Here is a 22,524-nt window from a genome sequence, read left to right as displayed (position 1 = left end):
TTCCTTCCTTCGGTTTGTGATTCGTATTTGGTCCTTGACATGCTCTATCCTTCCAACGTTGATTCTTGCAGGGAACTGGTATGTATCCAGTTTGACCATGCCGTTTCCTCGTAGAAGTAAAAACAGCTCGCCTGACGAATACCGTTAGTGTCCAAAACGTGCTTGCACAGGTAATTAAAAATGCAGCTGTGCAGGTCGTTTGGTTGTTCACTTTGGTTCGAAGTTCAATCAGCACTTCACATTATCAAACAAAAGAACTAAGTACATATCATATCCATGTCAAGAAAGAAGTGGAAAGTTCCACTTTACATTGCCCGTAACCATTACATAAGTACATGTAGTTGACTCGTCAAAAGCTGGATAAAGAGTGATTCACACTTGAAAAAGCATAATTTAGTCTAACAGCACCTATTCTCACCAGATGGCATTTTTAGCAGTGATGATTCAGGAAGGGTGCTGACATCTATTGACTCTTCGAAACACTACATCCAACAACTCACACTCGCAAGTTCAGAATGCGTATGCATAGAGCAACGCGATGAGATTGTAATGATTTTCTTACGTTCTTGAAAATAAATGATAATAGGGAAATTACTACATCCTGCACCATATCGTTACATGGCATGAAACGTGGGTGCATCATGTGACACCAGAGACAAAGTAAGCATCCATGCCATGGAAACACACATCATCTCAACATTCCATGAAATTCAGTTCAGCAAGACGTCATGACATTGCTTCAGGGACTTGACGCAGATTTCTTTTATGTAGGCATTGATGCCTTGGTGTACCATTGGAACAAATGTTTGGACAAACATGGTGACCGTTGAAAGTTATATATATATCAATGCCATACTACTGTGTATCAGCATATCTGCCTGTGGAATTGGATGTTAGCAAGCCTTTTTCTCTTTTCCCATGGCCACCTTGAAATAATATGTGCATAGCTTCTAAGATTTTTTATTAAAAAGTACATTATAAGTCAAATTTAAATTATGAGATATAATAAATAACTTTCAGGTGGTGCTCCCGAAGGCCCAGCAGGCACTGGAAAAACTGAAACAACAAAGGATCTGGCTAAAGCTGTAGCAAAGCAGTGTGTTGTATTTAATTGCTCAGAAGGATTGGATTACTTGTCACTTGGGAAATTTTTCAAAGTAAGAAATTTACAGTTGTTAGTAGTAATTTACATTGTCTTTAAATCAATTTTGCAGTACCTTGATTTCCAACAAAGATATGAATTTTTGCTTGAGTTTGAATCTAAATTGCTGATGAACAAGAAAATCAATTATACTATTTATTTTACTACCAGAAGCTGTAAAATTGACTAACGTAATAGTTAGTGAAAATTGTGACTCCAGTAGGGATTGAATTAAGTCCCTGGAATTCTGCTCGAGCATTATCAAGTTAACAACTTGAACACTTCCATAACTTGAACAACTCGGACATCTCTGTGTGTTTATTTCTGTTCATTCCAGTTGTATTGCAAAATCCTGTTGCCATCAGCCATATGTAAACATGTGATGATTTAAGAAATGAAGTTGAACCAAAGATGGCGAACTTTAAGATCTTAGGAGTGCACTGGTTGTTACTATCATAAAGACTTTTATTTCAGTGCAATAAAACAAGCATAAAAGTTCCACGCAGCAACATCTCAGCCAAGTCTTCTGATGCAGTTGGCAATGTTCTCATCCATCTGCCAATCAGAGACCTGCAGAATGGGTTTTTTCCTCCCTTCTTGCCACTTGTCGGGAAGGTTGGGATGATGTAATGAGGAACAAGCTTTTTGTTATTGGTGCATGACATTTATCGTACTGTCCCTTTCATTGAGAAGAAGTCATTTCAACTAGTCTTAGAATTGGACATAGCCATCTCACCCATGGTGAGATCTACAGCCAGGATTGGACCCTCTAATGTGTCATGTATGTAACGCTTGTTTGGAATATTCTTCTCTAATGTGCTAATTTTACTTTCCTCAGACTTAACCTTTCTCTAGGTTTTCTTTTCACCGACACCCCTTTTTTTTTACCCTTTCCATGCAGTTTTAGATAAGATAATTCTTCCTCGTATACTTAGAAAGCTGTAAAATGGCCACTAGTACCAACGCACCCAAAAGTTTTAACTCGTTTACATTCATATTTCATCTTTACTTGTAACATATCTTTCATCATGCTGTTTCATCATGTTGAAATAAAGTGTATGAGTTTTACATGGGCTTCTCACACTCATGTACGTATCAAACAGTACTTAAATGGGTATATGGGAAGGAACTATGTATTTATATTTGAGTATGTGAAATTTTTTACTGTTATTATAGTTATACAGAAGGTTGTTCACTTTATATCCAACTATTTTTGACTGGTACTCACCTTAAGAGATACCATGCCGCCACCACCGATCATGTTCTATTGGACCCCCAGCATTGTGGACTATCGCCCAGTATCACAGTTTCCATTGCAGCAAGCTCCGGCGCAGGACAGGCATGGGAATTCTGGCCCACTCCTCCCTGCAAGCTTTCCATAGACCATCCAGGGTGCGCGGGCGGCAATGTTGAAGACGTCGTTTCAACAGTCCAAATGCGCAAAAATCCATTGGACTGGCATCTGGATTTTTCACAGAAATGTCTTCAAACGGAATGACACGAAATTCTAATTCCTCTGCCATTTCCTGATAAAAATGTAGTTATGTTCTTGCGGTATGACTCGAAGCCTTGTCCATATGGAATATCACCTGGTTCGCATCCATTCCATACAATTGTGGGATGTCTCTCCGATAGATAGGTGTCAGAATGGAGTCTTGGAAGTATCTGGCATTCACCTTCACGTTTTTGTCCACCTTGCGTATTATCAACTTACCTTCATATCCGAATCCCGTCACAACCATAAAGCCACGAGGGAAACTTTCCTTCACTGACGAACAAAGTTGCTGCGCCCCTTGCCGTCAATGTCACAGTATGTGATTGCCCAAATGTGACCACCAGCAGTGAGATGGACATATGATTCATCCATTGTGACAACTGTCTTCCATTTGGAACCCGCCAGGTACTTTTCATGCAGTTTCACAATGCGTACGTATGAAAACTTAGCATGGAAAAGGGCCATTATGTAACCCTCCCAATACCGGTTGATTTTCGGTGCCATTTCATAACATTCAATACCAACACTCACGCACCTACAAGGTCAGACACAACACTGCTCCCGCCAGCAGACCCATAGTTCCAGCATGATACGCACCGAATCGACAATGGTCGGATATAAAGCGAACAACCTCTGTATGATTGGTATTCGCAAGCAATTTGTATTTCTAAATGGAATGTTATTTATTTAAGTAGGAGTGTACAGGAGCAACATTTTTTGGTGAGGACAGGATCGGGATGGAAATTTTTTTTTAATTCCAATGTTCAGGATGGTAAAAATTCTCAATTTTATGACTAATTTGGAAATTTTTCGAATTTTCCCAACATTGTGAAATCCTTGAATTCTACATGCCATTTTCTCTTTAAGTTATCGTTTTTGCATATCTGGTATAAAAACTATAAATTTCCAAGATCTTTCAAATTCTTACAAAACAGAAAACATCGAGAATTAACCACTTTTAAACGTGACCATTTGGAAGTCCCCGACTGTTCGGGATCCCGAAAATTCAGAAAATCATTTACCGAAGTCTAGATTGGGGCTGGAAATATTTTTCCTCATCCTGGTACCAATTTTTTGTGATCCCACACACCCCTGCACTTAAGAGAATATTTTTTTAATATTTTAAGGGACTGTCCTGCTGTGGAGCATGGGCATGCTTTGATGAGTTCAACCGCATTGATCTGGAGGTCCTGTCAGTCGTGGCCCAGCAGATTCTCACCATCCAGAGAGGTATAAACAGTGGATTATCTAGGATAATGTTTGAAGGAACTGACATTCCTTTAGATCCAACATGTGCCGTGTTCATAACTATGAATCCTGGATATGCTGGGCGATCTGAACTGCCAGATAATTTAAAGGTAAGTTTTTCTCCCCATTCATACTGCATGCAATTGTAGCAGTAGCACAAATTTTAAAATCAGCAGTGTTATATTGATTAATGAAGGTGGCTGGAGTGTGGTGCTGATATGACATAACATCCAAAATGATCGAGAATGTGTAGGCCCCTACTCATACATCCTCTAAATGTGTCTTCATGGCACAGTGCAATGTGCATGTAGATGTCAGGTTAATCCATGTGTCATGTGTCTTGCAAACTTTTGGAAAACATGCATTTTATATGGACAAAACACAAGTATCTTGGATTTTCATGACATTTCTATTTTTTTTATTCATGTAATGTGTTAAAAATGTAATGTGTAATTCATGTAATGTGTGAAAAAAGGCCACAATTCTCATTTTAAGCCTGGATTTGTTTTATTTTGCAATTTCAATTGGATGTAACAGGGACGTACCTACGAAATGCAAGAAGGTAATATACAACATACTATGTGCCAATAATTACGTATGGAGCAGAGACTTGGACAATGACAGAGAGACAAAAGAAAGATGCAGGCAGTGGAGATGAAATTTTTAAGGAGTATATTGGGAAGACTAGAGGGGATAGAATAAGGACTGAGGAGATCCGACAGACAGTGGTGAAACTTCAGAACAGGATAGATCAGGCACAGATGAGATGGTTCGGACACATGAAGAGGATGGATGCAGAAAGACTACCAGTAAGAGCTTACCATGCACAAGGAGTAGGAATAAGGCCAAGGGGAAGACCAAGATGTCGGTGGAAAGAGCAGATAGTGGAGAGTGTTAGGAGAAGATTGATTGATTGATTGATTGATTTGTGGTTTTAAGTCCACTTTATGCACAGAAAGACTAATCGGTACTGGACCTACAGTTTAAAGTGGAATCCGAACCACTGTGCCATGTGCCTCCACCAGGTATCGAACCTGGGATCCCTTGATCACAAGGCGACGATGTTACCATTACACCATTGGGGAGGTACAGTTGGGAGAAGAGGACGAGGACAAGATTGGAACAGCATGGAGAGACAGTAGTGGTGGAAGACCAGGAAAAATTGGAGAACCTTGACTTCTATGCCGACCCAGCCAGAGGCAAGAAACGGCAAAGGATAATGATGAATTGGATGAAAAATGTATGCACACATATAAATACTTTTTAGCAACTATTAACATTTATCTGTGTTATCTTGTTTATGAAAAATCAATATTCTACCAATCTTATATAACACCGCAAGTGTTTCACGAAGAATCTGAATAGTTAATGTATGTGCAGGGTGGCTACTCATCAGGAATTCCTTGAATTCTGGGAATTATGCATGAATTATTGGTTCTGGGAATTATGCATAAATTATGCTTGAATTTTTTCTCCGTAGACGTGAAAAATTGCAACTGTTATTATTAATCCAAATCCCATTGAATTGATACATATTTATTAATGCCCTGAGGCAAGTTTTGCACAGTTTAGCTTTAATTTTTATCAAGGAAGGAAAAGAAAAGTAAGTTGTGTGGAAATATAACAGAATTATCTCAATCTGTTTGGTTTGTTAGTGTCCTTTGCAGAACAATCTATCTGACATACGGAAGATTTTTGATAAGATATCTTGAAGTTGATTAGGTAATTTTAAATTCTTATACAATTAACAATTTTTCATAGATTACTATATTCCATAACATTTGTGTCTTGTTTTTGTATATGTATTTCTGATCTGAGTATGTAAAATGGCAAATGTAAGCTCTGCACTTTAAATTATATATACCATTCAATTGAAGCATCTGCTTGAACCCTTGAATCTTTGAAAAGTTCGCCTTGAAAACCGGGAATTATACTTGAATTTTATCATGGTCCTAGAGTGGCCACCCTGATATGGTTGCAACATGTTCTTTTCCTCAGAAAATTTAACTTAGACATTTAGACATTCACTTCACAAGATGATTTATTATTTTTTTATATTCATTAGGAAATCACAAAATGGCTGTATTTATCAAATTTGTTAATTTATAAGCAATCTTACCAATGTGCTTATATCAACCAATACCATTAGAGTACCGATTAATATGTTGCATTCTTATTTATTTTTCAAAGCACCAAGTAATGACTATTCTCCTTGTAGGCTCTATTTCGTCCAGTTGCAATGATGGTTCCTGACTACAGAATGATTGCTGAAATTGAGCTGCTGTCGTATGGCTTCAGGAGTGGAAGTTCATTGTCTGTAAAGATAGTTGCAACTTACAGACTGTGTTCTGAACAATTGTCTTCACAATATCATTATGACTATGGTAAGATATTTGTTGCATTTCCTATTTTCCCCAAAGACTGCTGATATTATCTTATTTTTAACTGTTTGCCTTTCCTAGATGTACAGGGATAGTTTGTCACTGAGATTTTCTTAGTTTAGTTTTCAATTATAAAGAGAAGAAATTTGAGAGAAGTTGAAAATTATTGCATATTCATCAACGAACACAATTTTATTTATGGTGATCTATTTAATTTTTCTGTACACCTGTTGAAAATTGCTTCACCAGATAAATTATCTGTTCAAAAACAATTTCATTTGAAAACTATCTACTTTTTTGTGTTAATTTGTTATTTATACAGGCTGTGTATATCTGTTCATTACAGGTATTGTCTTAAGTGCTTATTGTCTTGTGACAATTTCCTTGAATTTGGGATATTATGTTTAGTTTTTGTTAGTAATGTTTAGAATTTTTAGTCCTGGATGAGGAGAACAGGAGAATTTCTGTTTATATCAGTGCCCACAAAACTTAACTCTTGGGAGTTCCTATAGAGCAACCACAAGCAAAAGAACCTTCGGACAAAAGTCTCCATGCTTCTTCGCCTCCATTGGTTCAACTCGGGCCATAAGGAGGCATGCTCCACTCTGCCCCTTCCCTCCACATGGGAGTACTATGCACAGTCTGTACATGCTCTTTTACCTGTGGTTCCACTATATCATTAAACTATTGCTGACAAAAATACGAGGCAGATCCAGAAAGTAAGTTTCCGAATGGCCAACAGATAGCAGGCCATGCATTGCGAGAAGTTAGTGCAGATACGTGAGAGATGCATGACGTGGCAATCGTATACAACAGGCAAAACTCCCTGACACCGTAGTAGCGGTTGAAGATGGTGGCTCTTATTCCAGCTCCCGCCGACTGTGAAGTTCAGTTGGTGATAAAGTTTTTGAACACACAAGGCATAGCACAGATCGAAATCCATCGTCAGCTGTGTCAGGTTTATTGGACAGACATCATGAGCAAGCAGATGGTGGGTCGCTGGTGCAGGCAATTTGCAGAAGGTTGGCAAAATGTGCATGATGAGGAGCACAGTGGGCGGCCCTCCATTGTTATAGACGACCTTATGGAGCAGGTGTGGCAGTGCATTGTGGAGAACCATCGCTTCAGGATTACGGAACTCAGCAGCTATTTTCCCCAGATTTATCGCTCCTTGTTGATCGAAATCGTCACGAAGAACCTGTTGTTCCGGAAATTGTGTGCCAGGTGAATGCCAAAGCAACTGACACCTGAACACAAATCAAAGTACATGGGAGCAGCATTGACATTTCTGCAGCAGTACCATGATGACTGCGACGAGTTTCTGGACCAGATCATCACAGACGATGAAACGTGGGTCGCTCACTTTACCCCAGAAACCAAGCAGCAGTATATGTATTGGCGTCACAGTGGATCTCCATGCAAGACGAAATTCAAGCAGACTGTGTCACCGCGGAAAGTGCTGTGCACAGCATTCTGGGACAGACAGGGCATTCTGCTCATCGAGTTCTTGACCAGAGGTGAGATGGTGAATGCTGAACGGTACTGTGAAACACTACAGAAGTTGCGACGGGCCATTCAGAACAAGCAGCGCAGGATGCTCAGTGCCGATGTTGTCATGCTGCACGATAATGCTCGACCACATACTGCTCAGCACACAACAGATCTTCTGCAGGAGTTCCGCTGGGAGGTGATTGACTATCCACCCTATATCCTGGATCTCGCTCCCAGTGATTACCATCTTTTCTTACACCTCAAGAATTCCTATCCGGTCAGCATTTGCAAAGGGACGAGGAGGTGAAGATGGCTGTCACACACTGGTTCCGATCCCAGGCGGCAGACTTCTACGACACAGGGTTGCAAAATATCCCACAGTTTGACAAATGTCTCAATTCCGGTGGGGAGTATGTTGAAAAATAGCTGAACAATTTCCATTGCAATTGTGTTTCTTTCTGTAGACGGCCCCAGGGAAACTTAGTTTCTGGATGGGCCTCATAGATTACATGAGATACATCTTGAAGGAATCAGAAATTAAACTGTGAAGGTCAACATTCGAAGAGTAAAAACAAGTGAGAATAAAGAATTTGGACATATTGGCTCATTGACACAGAAATGTATAGAAATTGAGGGAATTATATTAATTTTGGGGGTATTTTTCTTATTTTGCATCTGCCACTTGTGGCCAATTGCACCCAGGGTGGGTGACCTAAGGTCGGATTTTTTTTTTGCCTTGTCCCTGGGGTTCACTGAACCTCAAATAAATGTGCACCGGGGGCAACCCTGAGAGGTAAAGGTAGCTGGAGCATGGTGCTGATCACTTCACCTCCAGAAATGGCCAGGATCCAGAATGTTTGGAGACTTACCTTCACAATCCCCAATATGTGCCTTCATGGCATGGTGCAAAGTGTACTGGGAACTTTACCTGTACCTTACATTAATTACACTTGCAAAAGAACATTCATGCCAAGGCCAATACTTGAATTTGGAACCTTTGGTAGCAAGATCATTTCATTAGTCAGGTGAGTCTGACAACAATTGGGTCCGGTTGGTCAAAATGTGAAGCAAGTGGATTACCGTACTATTGCAGATGGGCAATAACAGCAAATCAAAAAGTTTTTATGATACTTGCAAGTGAATTATTGGCAATAAATAGAGAAAACAGAAGAAGAATGCAATTAATAACTATTTCTGAAAAACTTGTTTTTATTCTGTGGATTAAATCAGCAATTTTTTTAATGCACTGAGAATGGAATGTGGATTGAGGAATCAGAAAAGCAAAGAATTCAAGGTTCTTTGAAATCATCTTCCATAATAGGTGAAAGTGAACAGCTGTAAACATTCATAGGTATTAAGCCCTTGTTTAAGAGAACAATGGGGGAAATTCCATTAATGCAGTTAATGAACATGTGATTGACAAGGGCATTATTTGTTGACAAAACTCAATTCTTCTGTTATATTTTAGGATTGTCAATGAGAATTCAAGATACTGACGTGATGTACAATGTTTTTATTGTTTACATTGTGATTATTTTAGTTACTGTGTAGTTATAAATTATGGATGTTAGTTTTTATAAATTGATAACAAAAGTAAGAATTTTTTGAGCCACCATTTTATAAAAAGTAGCTCTGAGCCTATACTACTTTCAACCAATACCCATACAGATGACAACTCTCACCAATACTGATGCTTGAAAATTGTAACGATTAAAATTTGTTCAAAATAGTAATTAATAGGGATAGGATTTTCATGACTTGGCATATTTTTTTTGGGTAAGTGTGATGTGTTCCCTAAACATGTAGAAATTCATATTATGAAGAAACTAATTCAATTAAGGTGCTTCTTAAGGGCATATTTTGGCATATTTGGCCATTTCTGCATGATATTTTGATGGATTTTCGGTCATAATCAGCACACGTTTGCATTTTCAAGAAATATACAGTGATTTTCGAAGTGGTTTTGTTCTTACTTCCATGTTTACTCAAGAGGGTTTTTTTTTTTGGACTGCAGCAAAATCTTTTTCATTTTTATTTGAGAATTTAGAGAAAGTATTCATTGTGGATTGCAACTCAGGACCCATAAAGTGAACTAAAAATAGTACGTATGTGAAAATATCTCAGCATTTAGATATTGATGTTCGAAACAGTCCAGTTATAAGGACATATTTTTCAAATTATAGTGCATATTTTTGTAAAATTTTAGGTAATAAGAGCATATTTTATTTTGCATATTTTGGTGATTTTTAGGTCATAAAAATCCTAGTCCTAGTGATTAATATTATTGTGTTAGTGTTGCCTTCCAATTATAAGCATCAATTTATCAAAGTGTTCCTTCAAAATATCGAATGGCCTCCCCGATGGTACAGTGGTAGCGTTGCCGCCTTGCAATCAAGGTGTCCCAGGTTCAGTTCCCAGTGGAGGCACATAGTGGTTCGGATCTCACTTTAAGCTGTAGGTCCAGTCCCAGTTAGCCTTACTGTGCATAAAGTGGACTTAAAGCAGCAAATAAATCAATCAAAATATCGAAGAATTACATCAGAACATTAAAAAAACCTCTTTTGTAATCACAAGATATAGTTTTTTTTACACAATATTGGTGCAAAATAAATGAAAACTTTGAATTTTGCACAATTTTCAGCATAATTAGATGCTGCGAAAATGTCGCATGTCATTTTTGCGGACTCATCAAAAGACCAAAATTCCGGATAAGTATTGGTCTGTATCAGTAAAAGCAATGTTAAGATTAAATTTAGAGGAAGAGGAAAAATAAGATTTGGGTTCAGACTTGTATTTTTAATTTAAACTGTGGTCCAGTCGTGATTAGCCTATATGAGCATACAGGGTGTATCATAACTAATAGCGCAAACTGACACACGACATGATAATAGATGCATTAAAGTTTCAGTAAACATGGGTCCGCAAACAAGCCATTTTCAAGATAATTGCGAATGTGTGGTTACAAGCCGCCACTGACTTCATTGTTTGTAAACGTCGTCCTAGTTGGTAAAATGCTAATAATGTGTGTGAATGTGTGGTTAGAATTGGTCACAAGCGTGTACAATTCTCTGTACTGATTGTATCTATCCTGTTTGATTACAACGCCACCTCTCGGAAATGTTCTGTTTTGTAAACAAAGAGCAAACCTCAGAATGAGCAAGGAGTAAAGCACTCGGTGTTTACAAAATGCAATCAGTGCTTCTAACCACACATTCACACACATTATTAGCATTTTACAAACTAGGACGATGTTTACAAACCATGAAGTCAGTGGCGGCTTGTAACCACACATTCGCAATTATCTCGAAAACGGCTTGTTTGCGGACCCATGTTTACTGAAACTTTATTGCATCTATTATCGTGTACTTTCAACTGTGTCAGTTTGCGCTATTAGTTATGATACACCCTATATAGAGGAGTTACAACCACCTATGACAAACAAACAAGATCTGTATGGAGGCACTGAAACAAAACATTGGCATGCTGTTTCTTTACATTTGGTTTAAAACCAAATAGAGTATAGATAAAGTTCCCTTCATGGCCAATCTTCAGCAGATTGGTGATTTCTCTTAATAAACTCATAATGACTTTTTATGTGTAATTTTTTTAATTATTTTTTCAGGTATGCGTGCAGTGAAGTCTGTGTTGATTGCAGCTGGGCAACTGAAATTAAAGTATCCAGACGAGTTGGAGGATATTCTGTTACTTCGATCAATTAAGGATGTTAACTTACCTAAGTTCCTTATTCATGATGTACCATTGTTTCAGGTATGCATATGTGCATCGAAATTGTGCATTTTGAGTTTGAGCATCAGTGTAAAATTCTCGACCTCTCGACATTACAACCTCCTTATCCAGAGGCATAACTTGGTGGGGGCAAGGGAGGGCAAGGGAGGGCAATCCTCCCCCCCCCCCAATTGTTCAGGTGTTCAGTGATAGAGAGGTATTTGCCACCCATAAAATGTTAGAGACAGAAGATACTTCAGATCTCAATGTGTTGTCATGAATGTGCGAAAATAAGAACACTGATCATGAGTTTTAACCCAGAACTTTTTGTATATGTGTGTGAGGAACATCATTTAAGAAATGAATTCTTCAAAACATTATTGACAACCTCATGAGCTCAGGATGCTGTGAGCATTCTTTTTTGCCCACGAAGGCTCAGGACGAATGCACTGTATACACAACACTACTGGACATTAAATACTGCACCTTCTTGCTTTGTATAATTAACAAATATATGATATTAATAAGTTCGAAATTATAAATGAATTTTACTCCGACGCAACTCTTCGAGAAAAGAGACTGTAACTTCATTAGAAACAGAAGCTTCACTCATACTTGTGTCCTATTTGTGGTATGTGGTGGGGCTGATTTATATGCACCATAAAGATCAAAATATTCATTAAAATGGAAAAACACACCTTAGCACATGATTCCAAATATTGAAAGAATTCCCATCTAAAGCCCACATTTATTGTGTGGCTGGGTAATATCATTTCTCAACGTAGATAGTGAAAAACTACTGTATTTCTATTACTTGTATTTTTAGAATAGAGACCTTGTACAGAGGAGAAATTGATGACCAGTCCCTGGACTTATTTAAAGTTTTCTTCTTAAATAACAGAACCATTATGCATTAGAACTATTAACTGCTCAACATCAGTGGCAAAAGTTGCTGCAAACAAGTTCTAAAATAAACTATTTCACAGGCTGCCATGAAGACGTGTTTTACATGTAAGAAAATAGTTTAACTATACTGTGCAAGATAAAAGTAAATTCATGCCAACAATCTCACACAGTACTGCATACGTTGCAGTTTTCAAAGGCCTAAAATTCGGGCTGAAACACAAGACCAGTTTTCTTGAGAAATATTAGCTTTAATGGGGCTACAGGGAAAAATGATGATAATTAAATAATTCAGATAGCCCCTCTGCCACGTGCACTTTGAACGTCATCGTGGAAAAATGATTGAGCTCTGATTCCTTCTATTACAAAAGTGCCAGAAATACAAAGAGCAAACTACCCCCCACCCCCAACCCCGATAGAATAGACTCTGAAATGTAGAATGGTTAAATATCCAATTTATAAAGTAGGTATTGTCCAGGTTTTCAGGTCTTTGGAAATACTGCATGGTCCTTACGCTATGTAGGGACTCCTGCTGTTCAAGGCCATGACATAAAACCGTGGACAATGTATAGGTGTGAAAATCTCCATAAAAATCCATAGTTCTTTTCAGCACAAGTGATGCGACGTGCACAGTAGATGGCGAAAAGTCGATGAATCTGAAAAGTTTCACGAATAAATTATCTTGACGAGTTGTTTTAAGTCCACTGTATGCACAGATAGGCTAATCGGGACTGGAACTACAGTTAAAGTGGGATCTGAATCATTATGGGCCTCCACTGGGTATTGTTCTTGGGTCCCCTTGATTACAGTTTTATGAATAGTGACAATAATACTATGTGTAAATTCCCATGTGAATAACCAGATATTACTTTAAATACTTAAAATATTAAATTGAATCCTAAAATGCCGACAGTTTGCTTTATATTAAATAATTCTGACAGCGAATGTGCATGATCGCCATCTATTCATTGTTGAAACAGTTCAATCTTAACTCAATCAATATTAAAAATTTCTAACATTTGAAACAATTATTTCCAATCGGGAAGGGCATGTTAAAATAAGTCCTCAAGGACTAATATTTGAAACCAGAAAGGAATGCTCATTTATGTCCTAAGTTCCAACAAATTTTAAACAACAAAAGTTTGCTGTTTAATTAAATTTCTATTCGTCTGTTAATTTTCCAATAAATAAGTAATGTTTTTAAAAGTTTAATTAAAATTAATTGTATATTAATATAACATAATTTTGCAAATTTTAGCAGTTATTTAGCAAAATTGTCCTGGATGCTATTTTTAATGGTATGGAAAAGTTTTTGGTCCTGTCCCCCCCCCAAAGCCAAGTTACGCCCATGTCGTTATCTCACAAGTTTTTTTTTTCTTTTCCATCCATTTTTATTTACAGTGTCTTCCCTATTGTTTATTGTTTTACAGTTTAAAAAAGCAGGGATGATGTTAGATTTTATTGTATGTACAAAATTTGAACCTCATCTCATCTGCAAACTGGGTGGTTTTTACATATTGAAGTTTCGGCAAGATTTGGTGCCATGCCTTTTTTATTTCTTACTTTGGCCTTTTATTATGTATTCGCCTTTTCTTCATTTTTTTTTGGCACAGTTGTTTATTTTGCACAATTGTCATGCAAAGTGAGCAAATGACATTGTATCTATGGAGTAGGATTTACTTACATGTTGAACTAGGCTAGATGGCTACTAGACCTGATCTTTTTTTCTTTCCTCTTTTTTTCAGAGATTCAACATTACGCTGCTTGATTTTTGTTGCTTAATTTGCTTTTTTTCCCTGGTTCCTTTAAATGATTGGCTGACGCTATACACACTCCCATCTTCTTCTTTTGATATTTAAACTGTGATTTTACTTAATTAAGTCGTGCATTTTGTGAGTTCTTCTTAATGGATCCTGTTGTTCTATATTATGCATAGTAGGATTAGGATAATGTTGATGTTTATTCCAGAATTTGATCTTTTTTCTTATCATAAAATCATATAGCGTTTCCTGGTCTTACATTTCCTTGATTTGTAAATTAGAAACATATCTATCAGTGTTAGCTATTATTCTTGAGTTTTTGTTTTGTATACTTTGCAGTGATTTTTTGCACTGTGTTCCCACACAACACATGCATAAGTTAGCATTGATCTTACTAGTACATTAAATAGTGTTAATCTATTTTTAATCTTTAATATAGTTTCTGAATAATGAATAAAGTCAGCTTAGTTTCATATTTCCTTTATGTGCTACGTGCATTATGTGTGTATTCTCGAACAGTAAGACCTTCGTTGAGAACTAATTCTAAATATGTTGAAGGATCTTATATCTTCGGATTCTTAAGTTTAATACACTGTGTTTTTCTTCTTCTTCATGAACATAATAGATGCACTTTTATTCAGATTTATGAAGTGTGGTAAGTTTCTATTTTAAAATTTCTTGTTCTTATTAAAAAAAATCAAAATTGCATCCTTTTCTTTTCTAGGGAATAACATCTGACTTGTTCCCAGGTATAGAGCTTCCTCCCTCAGATTATAGTATGTTTGATGCAGCTATGATACTTGCATGCGAGAATGCAAAGATTCAGTTACCGCTTTATTTTCTGGAGAAGATACAACAGATCTACGAGATGATGCTTGTTCGTCATGGTTTCATGATTGTTGGTTTTCCATTCGCTGGAAAGACAACAGGTTATCAAATGTTGGCTGATGGTCTTGCTATACTAGAAGAAAGGGTAAGTAGATTATTTTCACCTTCTTTGTATTGGGACATAAATTTTAATTAATATTAATATTTACTGTGTTTTATTAATGTCTCTGGCTCCTAATACTTGTTTCCAATTCTGACGGTTTCAAACAGGTTTCATTGATTGAGTTACAAAAATGTGTTAAACTGGTTTTTACCATTGAATTGTTTTTGTTTTGTTTATAATATGTTAGTGACAATGATTCTACATTAACATGCAATGTTAATTGGGCATTATCCATTGTCTAGTGCTTTTAACTATATTCATTCTAACACCGTGTTTTGAGAGAGTATCTCTCTTCTCTTGTTGAGAAGAGGTATTCTCTCAAAATGTAGCATTAGAATAAGTATAGTTAAAACACTAGACAATGAATAATGTACAATTAACGTTGCATGCTTTTGCCTATAATATCTTGAGTGTATATTGCACTTATAAACAAAGCAAATATTATGTTCCAGTGATACCAATAAAATATAATTGAGCTGAGTCGATACCACTTTATTGTTCGATACCCAGTAGACACACATAGTGGTTTGATACCACTTTAAAACTGTAGGTCCAGTCCCAATTAGCCTATCTGTACATAAAGTGGACTTAAAACAAAAATTCAAACAAACCGATTCAACTTTGAACCAATACTCATATCTATACTGATATTCTTACCCACTCACATTGATACCGACGCTTGAAAATTGTAATAATTAAAAATTTGTCGAAAAAAATTGAATTAACATTAGTGTCCAATATTTCACTCCAATTCCAAGCATCAATGTACCACAAATTTTGCTTTACATCAGAATATTAAAATATGTGTTATGTGATCACAAAATCCAGGTGCAAAATAAAAATTAACTTCAAATTTTGTGTAATTTTCAGGATAATTTGATTCTGAAAAGTGTTGCAATGAAAGACCAAAATGCCATCAAATTATCAATACTTTCCGATATCGATACATCGGCATCATCTTAGCCTTAATAACAGTGTGATATATTCTTAACCATGCAGATGGCTTAGTACATTCAGTTGACATATGATCTCATCATTTAAGATCCTGGGTTCAAGTCCTGGCCTGGGCATATGTATTTCTTCATCATTCCTCATTATCATTACAATTAGCCAAAAAATGAACTGAAAAGCAATGTAAAATAAGAAAATACAATATTTATTAGTGGTAATAATCTAGCATGCATGTAAGAAAACATTTCTGTAAGGTGGAACTTTAGTTGGTGGCCGAGTTGATTAAATCACTTGTATATAATGCTAGCCTTCCAGGTTAAATCCCTTATCATGACACAATTTTTCACCATCATCTCAATTTTTGATTTCCATGTCTCTGTGTTATCTCGATAATTGTTATTCTCTAAGTATTTTATCTATTTGTAATGCAAGCACACATATTCTCTAAGTATTTTATCTATTTGTAATGCAAGCACACATACGTGGCTTGCAGATTTAATAGTGGCAACACTGCTGTATAGACACCATGAAACAGAACCGGTGCTTCTCACTTATACCACACGTTAGTTTGATACCTAAGCTACCTTCCAGTAAAGGGACTTTGCCTTCCAACACCAGGTACATGCACAGTGACGAGAGGAATAGAGTATCGTTGGAGTTGGTGGTCTAAAGTTGTGTAGTACCGCACTAATGTGAAAGTTCTGGTGATTCTTGCTGTACCTCCAGGACAGACTGTCAATGCACAGTATTACTGTTAATTTTTGGAACATAACCTGCGACCTGTGTTGCAAAAGAAGAGGGGGCACTTTCTGCTGAATCCTCCCATCATTTTGCAAAACAATGCTCGGGCTCATGTAGCGCACCTTCTGGCTGATTTGTTAGCTCCATGAGGCTGAATGATGCTCTACCAGCCCCTGTGACTTTGATTTGATTTGATTCCTAAGATGAAGCTTCTTCTTCAGGCAATAGATCGCTCCATTCGAACCACCAACAGAACAGGCACGGCTACAGGTATCCCAAGTAACCAAAAGTGGTTGGCTCAACGTTGGGCCAACCGTACTGAAAATGGTAGGCCAATGGTTGGCCCAACACAAAAACATACCGTTGGCCAATGGTAATTTTGGCCGTGGATCCAACATTGGGTCGTGTGGTTTTTACGTTGGGCCAACGTATGGTTTTACTACGTTGGCCCGACGTATGGTGTTACTACGTTGGCCCAACGTACTGGAAACTAAAGAATGGTTAGGTTTGTTTTCTGATATATACATAATTTATTGTGAGGCCAAATGTAAACAATAGTTCAAGTTATTTATGAAAATAAAAAATACACGACACTTTCTCAGTCACATGGTATCATTGTTTTCAATGCACCATACCTTCAAGTGGTAGCAAAAAAACCTTCTAGAGTTGACTAATTTTTTCATCTTTCATGGAATTTACACATAACATTGCTTATCCACCTTCACAATATTGCATGTAAGAATGTTCTTGTTCTACTACAGCAAAAGAGACAAACAGTAATCAATTCCAAACACATCTTTCATCCATGGTGGCTGACAAAGGACTGCTGAGTGACTGCAAGTTAAAAATAGCTTCTACTTTCATTAAAAATATATTATATTTCCAGTGTGTGCTGTGACTGTAATATTCGAGAAGAAACACTGTTGCATGTCACTAATTTTACAGTCTAGAATTTTCAGCGTTCTCCTGAAAGTTTTCTTAGCATTAACAAGTTGTTTATAAAACTGATTTTGAGTCACGTTTCCATGGATGGGCAAACGTTGGCAACCACCGATGGCCCAAAGTAACACCAACGTCAATTTGCCAACCAACGTAAAGCCAACCTTTCCCACGTAAAAAACTGACGTTGGCCCAACGGTGGTGGTTACTTTGGATACTACGACTTCCACATCACTGGCAGTGGGTTGTACACAAAGCTGGTGACTATATCGAAGTCCTGTAAAAGTTTCACAGACGTATCTTTTTTGTATCATTTGTAAATAAATAGTTACCACTATCAAATCTCAAACCTATGTATATTCGAGCTGAGCCGATACTAAATCTGATGTATCAGTATCAGCTGATACCACTGATATTTGTATCAGAAAGTATTGGTTTTGAATTTAATCACTGTTGCTGGCCAATAGATTTCTGTTGTCCAGAAATCTTGCGAGGCTCCTCAAAAATGCTTCACAACACTTTCATGGAGTCTAGATATCCTGGAAAACATGCAACATACATCATTGTTTATTACTATAGCAAGAACATTTTGTTGTAAATAAGGAGAAAATAGTACTCACTGTATCCGCAGAACTGTTTTCTTCTTTGTTCTATTAATTTCAGTGTCCACTGCCACCATCCTCATTGGAACTTGTTGTACTGTTGCTTGGCATGCTTCTATTGTTCATAGTTGTCCAGTTACTGCTAGGTGTGCTGTTGTTAGTTGTATGTCTACGTTTGCGTCGTCTGCTATTTCCCGGTGCTAACTGTTGTAGTAGGGGAATCAAAGTGTGGTTGCCTGTCCGCTATAGATGTGTAGCTCATGTGGGAAGTGCATTATGGCATGTGTTTCTTTGATTTTGGTGTCTGTGTGTGAGCGGTGTGCTTGACTTGTACCTTTTGAATTTTATGGCTATTGTATTTGATGTGTTTAGCAAGACCAGTAGTTGGTTGGGTTTTTCATATCTGTTACATGTTGTTGGATTTTTTCATTGACAGATTTCATGGACCTGCCAATGTAATGTGCCTTTCACTCGCACTCTGCATCTTATACACCTGGGTTATCAAGGGGGGAGAGGAAGTACTTTTGTGTTTGTTTAGTTTATCAGATATTTTGGCATTGGGTTTGTGTGCTACTTTGATGCCATAGGGGAGAAGGGCTTTGGATATGTGGTTGGATGTGGTGAGATGGTAGGGAAAGGCAAACCACTTATATTTGTCGTTGGAGGTTGATTGTGGTTGGGTAGGGTGCCTGACCTGTATTTCTGCTTTACTGCACCAAGTGGAAAGTTGTGGTTGTGTGTAGCCATGTTTCAGGGCTAGTTCAGTGATGGTGGCTATCTCTTCTCGTATATCTTCTTTTCTACAACAGTAGGAGAAGGCTCTTCGATAAATGTTCAGCCACACATTAGCTTTTCGTTTGGGGGGGATGGCTGGAAAGAGCATATATGTACTGGTTGCCTGCATCTGGTTTTCTGTAGACCAAAACTCTGTTTATAAAAAATTGTTTTTCATTATTTTTGGTATGTCCCTCATACATTGAAAGACATGATACCAATTAGAAACTATATTTTAAAATTTGTAAATATTTTGAACTAGTTCAAAATAGTTTCAGTTTTCAGGTAACACCATCAATATCGGTGTGAATTGGTAAGAGTATCATCATTGATATTGGGTATCATGCAAGGTGGGTTGATTTAACAGGTTGATTTAAATCAGGTGATTCCTTTGAAAAAAATTACTGATTTAAATCACTTTAAATAAATAATTTATAGAATAATGTACATAAGGTTTTTGTACACATCAGAATCACATTTCTTTGAAAGTACAATTCTTTAATCTTGTATCATTGAATGGTGTTTATTAGGCTCTAAGAGAGAAAAAGAAAGGAAAGAAAATATTTGCACTGATGGTGTGAAGCTCATACGAAATGAAATGTAATATGGAAACTGGAAACCCTCTTATATTTCTCTTGACTTAAAATTCAATAATCTTTATGGGTAAAAAAAATAGCAAACGTTTTCTGTAGAATACTATATAAAATACTAATCACATTAAACTGTAAATAGTGTCATTATCATTAAATACTAAATAAATATGGCAGCTGATATTTTGCAAACCTATCACAAAGAAATTAACGAAATTCAGCTACAAAGACTACAAAATAATATTTCAAGTTATAATTATATAGTACATCCAGAATGTTTTATTTGCACTGAAAGAAAAGTTACTGAAATTTATTATAGTTTTATTAACATAGGTTCATATATACAGTATCATAGACAGAAAAAAATTACATTAACCAAACTGTTCAAATATTTTATAGGGCCATTTACTAGAAAAAACTTTTGTATGCGAGGGGGGTTCAAAAAGTTTTCATATTCACCTAGTTCAAAATGTCGGAAAAAGTTGAAACTGGGCAGAAATATTATGTCTTTTCTACATAGTCACCACCCAATTTTACACATTTTTCCTTCCGTTGCAAACACTTGCGCGAATACCATCTTTGGAAAACGCTGGAGATTGGGCATTTAGCCACGTCTCTGTCGTGGATATGACGTCATTGTCATCTTGAAAATGCTTGCCCAGCAAAAACTTCTTCATATTAGGGAAGAGGAAGAAATCCAAAGGTGAAATATCTGGGGAATATGGTGGATTAGGCCAAATATCATAGCCACACTCACGTGCTTTGACGAAAACAAGATGGGATGCATGGGCGGTTGCATTGTCATGCAGGATGAGCACACCCTTAGTCAGCATTCCTCGCCTGCAAATTTTAATTTTCTCATGCAATTTGACCATAAGGTCTAAGTAATAGTCCCCAGTAATTGTGTGGCCTTTTGGAAGGTAATCTGTGAGGATAACACCACGTTCATCCCAAGAAACAGATACCATCACCTTCTTCACAGACACTTTGACCTTTGTCGTCTTAGGAGGGGGGAAAACACAATGCTTCCACTATTTTGAATTTTCTTTGCTTTCAGCAACAACACTATAGGATGGGCACTCTTACACCATATACAGCAAACATTTCCTCATGGAGTTGTTTGGGAGCTTTGCCTTGCAGAAAGAGTAATCGGATCACGGCTCTGTATTCCAATTTGTGTATTGTCGCACCTTCATTCATTGAAACACCTGGCACGGAAACAGTAATTATTCAACTGTAGTCATATTTGACACACAACATACACAAGGTTGTACCTATTCAACTTACACAAGTTTGTGTTCCTACATGAATTATTTCTATAAAGATATGGAAACTTTTTGAACCCCCCTCGTAAAAGAGATATATTTATGTATGGTGCCCAAAACCATACAAGCAATTTTAAGCGTGGTTTTTACAAAAATCAGAAAAATCGATTTAAATAAAAAAATTCGATTTAAATAAAAAAAATCATCAAAAGATGTTTTTGTAATAAAAATCTTAATTTTTATCCACCCTGGTATCATGTCAAAGCATTTTCGGCTCAGCCTTAATATGTTTGTCCTTTCCTTAACTGGTGGTGGTACATAGTGGTTTAGAACCCACTTAAAACTTTAGGTCCAGTTCCGATTAGCCTTTCTGTCATGAAGTGGACTTAAAAAAACAAACTCAAACATGCTCCTTCCCAATGCTTCAGCTGCTTCAAATAGTCATCTGATGAGTAGAGAACAGACATGTTGTAGTCACTTCATCAAGGCTATTGACAGTCTAAATATGTAATTACTATCAATAAATTATGGTGGTAGAAGGTGTTACCTACACTTTAAATAAATTAGAGATGCTTTTTGCTAAAATCATTTGTATAAAATCAATGATAATGGTAATTCTTTTCCCAGGGGCAAATGGAAGAGCATAAAGTACAGGTTGCAATAATGAATCCCAAAGCAATCACAATGGGACAGTTGTATGGTCAGTTTGATCCTGCTTCGCATGAATGGTCGGATGGGGTGTTGGCAGTAAATTTTCGACAGTTTGCACAATCTACAACACCAGATAGGTATGATTTGTATTTTGTATGATGTAATATTATTTTAATGTTTACAGGATATTTACAGATAAAAAATATTATTATGTAAAATTATATTACATAATATATCTTTAAGTAACAAGTAATTTAGTGTAAGATTCTACCAGTTTGTTGTGGAAATCAATATGTTCCAGTTTTGTAAAATCATTGTGTAAATAAAGGGTGTTCCGTATAGGACGCCGAATTTGAATCGAGTGCTATTGTTTTGTTTCGAGGTTGGCAGACCTGTTCTTACCAATGTTGGCATCTGTTGTCATGCCGATTAATGTAGCCTCAATTGTTTTGACTCGTTTGTTGTGGTTTCCTTCCGAAAATCCTCGAATAATCCAGGGGCGTGAAATCCATCCATTCGCAGAGAACGACTGTGTGGTGTGGGTTTTGGCAGGTGGAGTGTGATCTTACACCCTGTGATTTCTTCTTATGGGGGGTTTGTCAAATCACAGGTGTACGCCAACAAACCACGAACCCTTTTGGAACTGAAGTCGGAAATCATACGAGTGATTGGAGGCATCGGGACAGACATCTGGGAGAGGGTTATCAATAATTTTTTGGAGCGTATAAATGTATGCAGACTCAGTAGGGGTGGACATATGCCTGACATTGTCTTTCAAACGTAAATGGGAGATGTTACTGCTTACATATATGTGAAATATATTTATTTTCATGATATGTTCCCTATTTTTATTTAATTTTCTAATTCGGTGTCCT

At 36.9% G+C, this 22,524-nt stretch overlaps 1 protein-coding gene across 1 annotated transcript in view; it reads left to right on the top strand.

Moving 5' to 3' along the window:
• Dhc36C (Dynein heavy chain at 36C) overlaps positions 1-22,524 on the top strand; it is a 369,284-nt gene that overhangs the window by 172,043 nt on the left and 174,717 nt on the right. Inside the window, exons 20-25 of the mRNA XM_083142304.1 lie at positions 1,021-1,157; positions 3,764-3,994; positions 6,103-6,268; positions 11,379-11,524; positions 14,870-15,118; positions 21,626-21,786. Of these exons, the coding sequence (XP_082998430.1) occupies positions 1,021-1,157; positions 3,764-3,994; positions 6,103-6,268; positions 11,379-11,524; positions 14,870-15,118; positions 21,626-21,786 (1,090 nt within the window). The remainder of the gene's footprint in view (positions 1-1,020; positions 1,158-3,763; positions 3,995-6,102; positions 6,269-11,378; positions 11,525-14,869; positions 15,119-21,625; positions 21,787-22,524) is intronic.

The sequence above is a fragment of the Lepisma saccharinum genome, chromosome 20 (genome assembly GCF_977018435.1).
Source record: "Lepisma saccharinum chromosome 20, izLepSacc3.1, whole genome shotgun sequence".
Classification (NCBI taxonomy): Eukaryota; Metazoa; Arthropoda; class Insecta; order Zygentoma; family Lepismatidae; genus Lepisma; species Lepisma saccharinum.
Note: the sequence above shows the minus strand (reverse complement) of the source record. Positions and strands in the feature narration are given on the sequence as shown.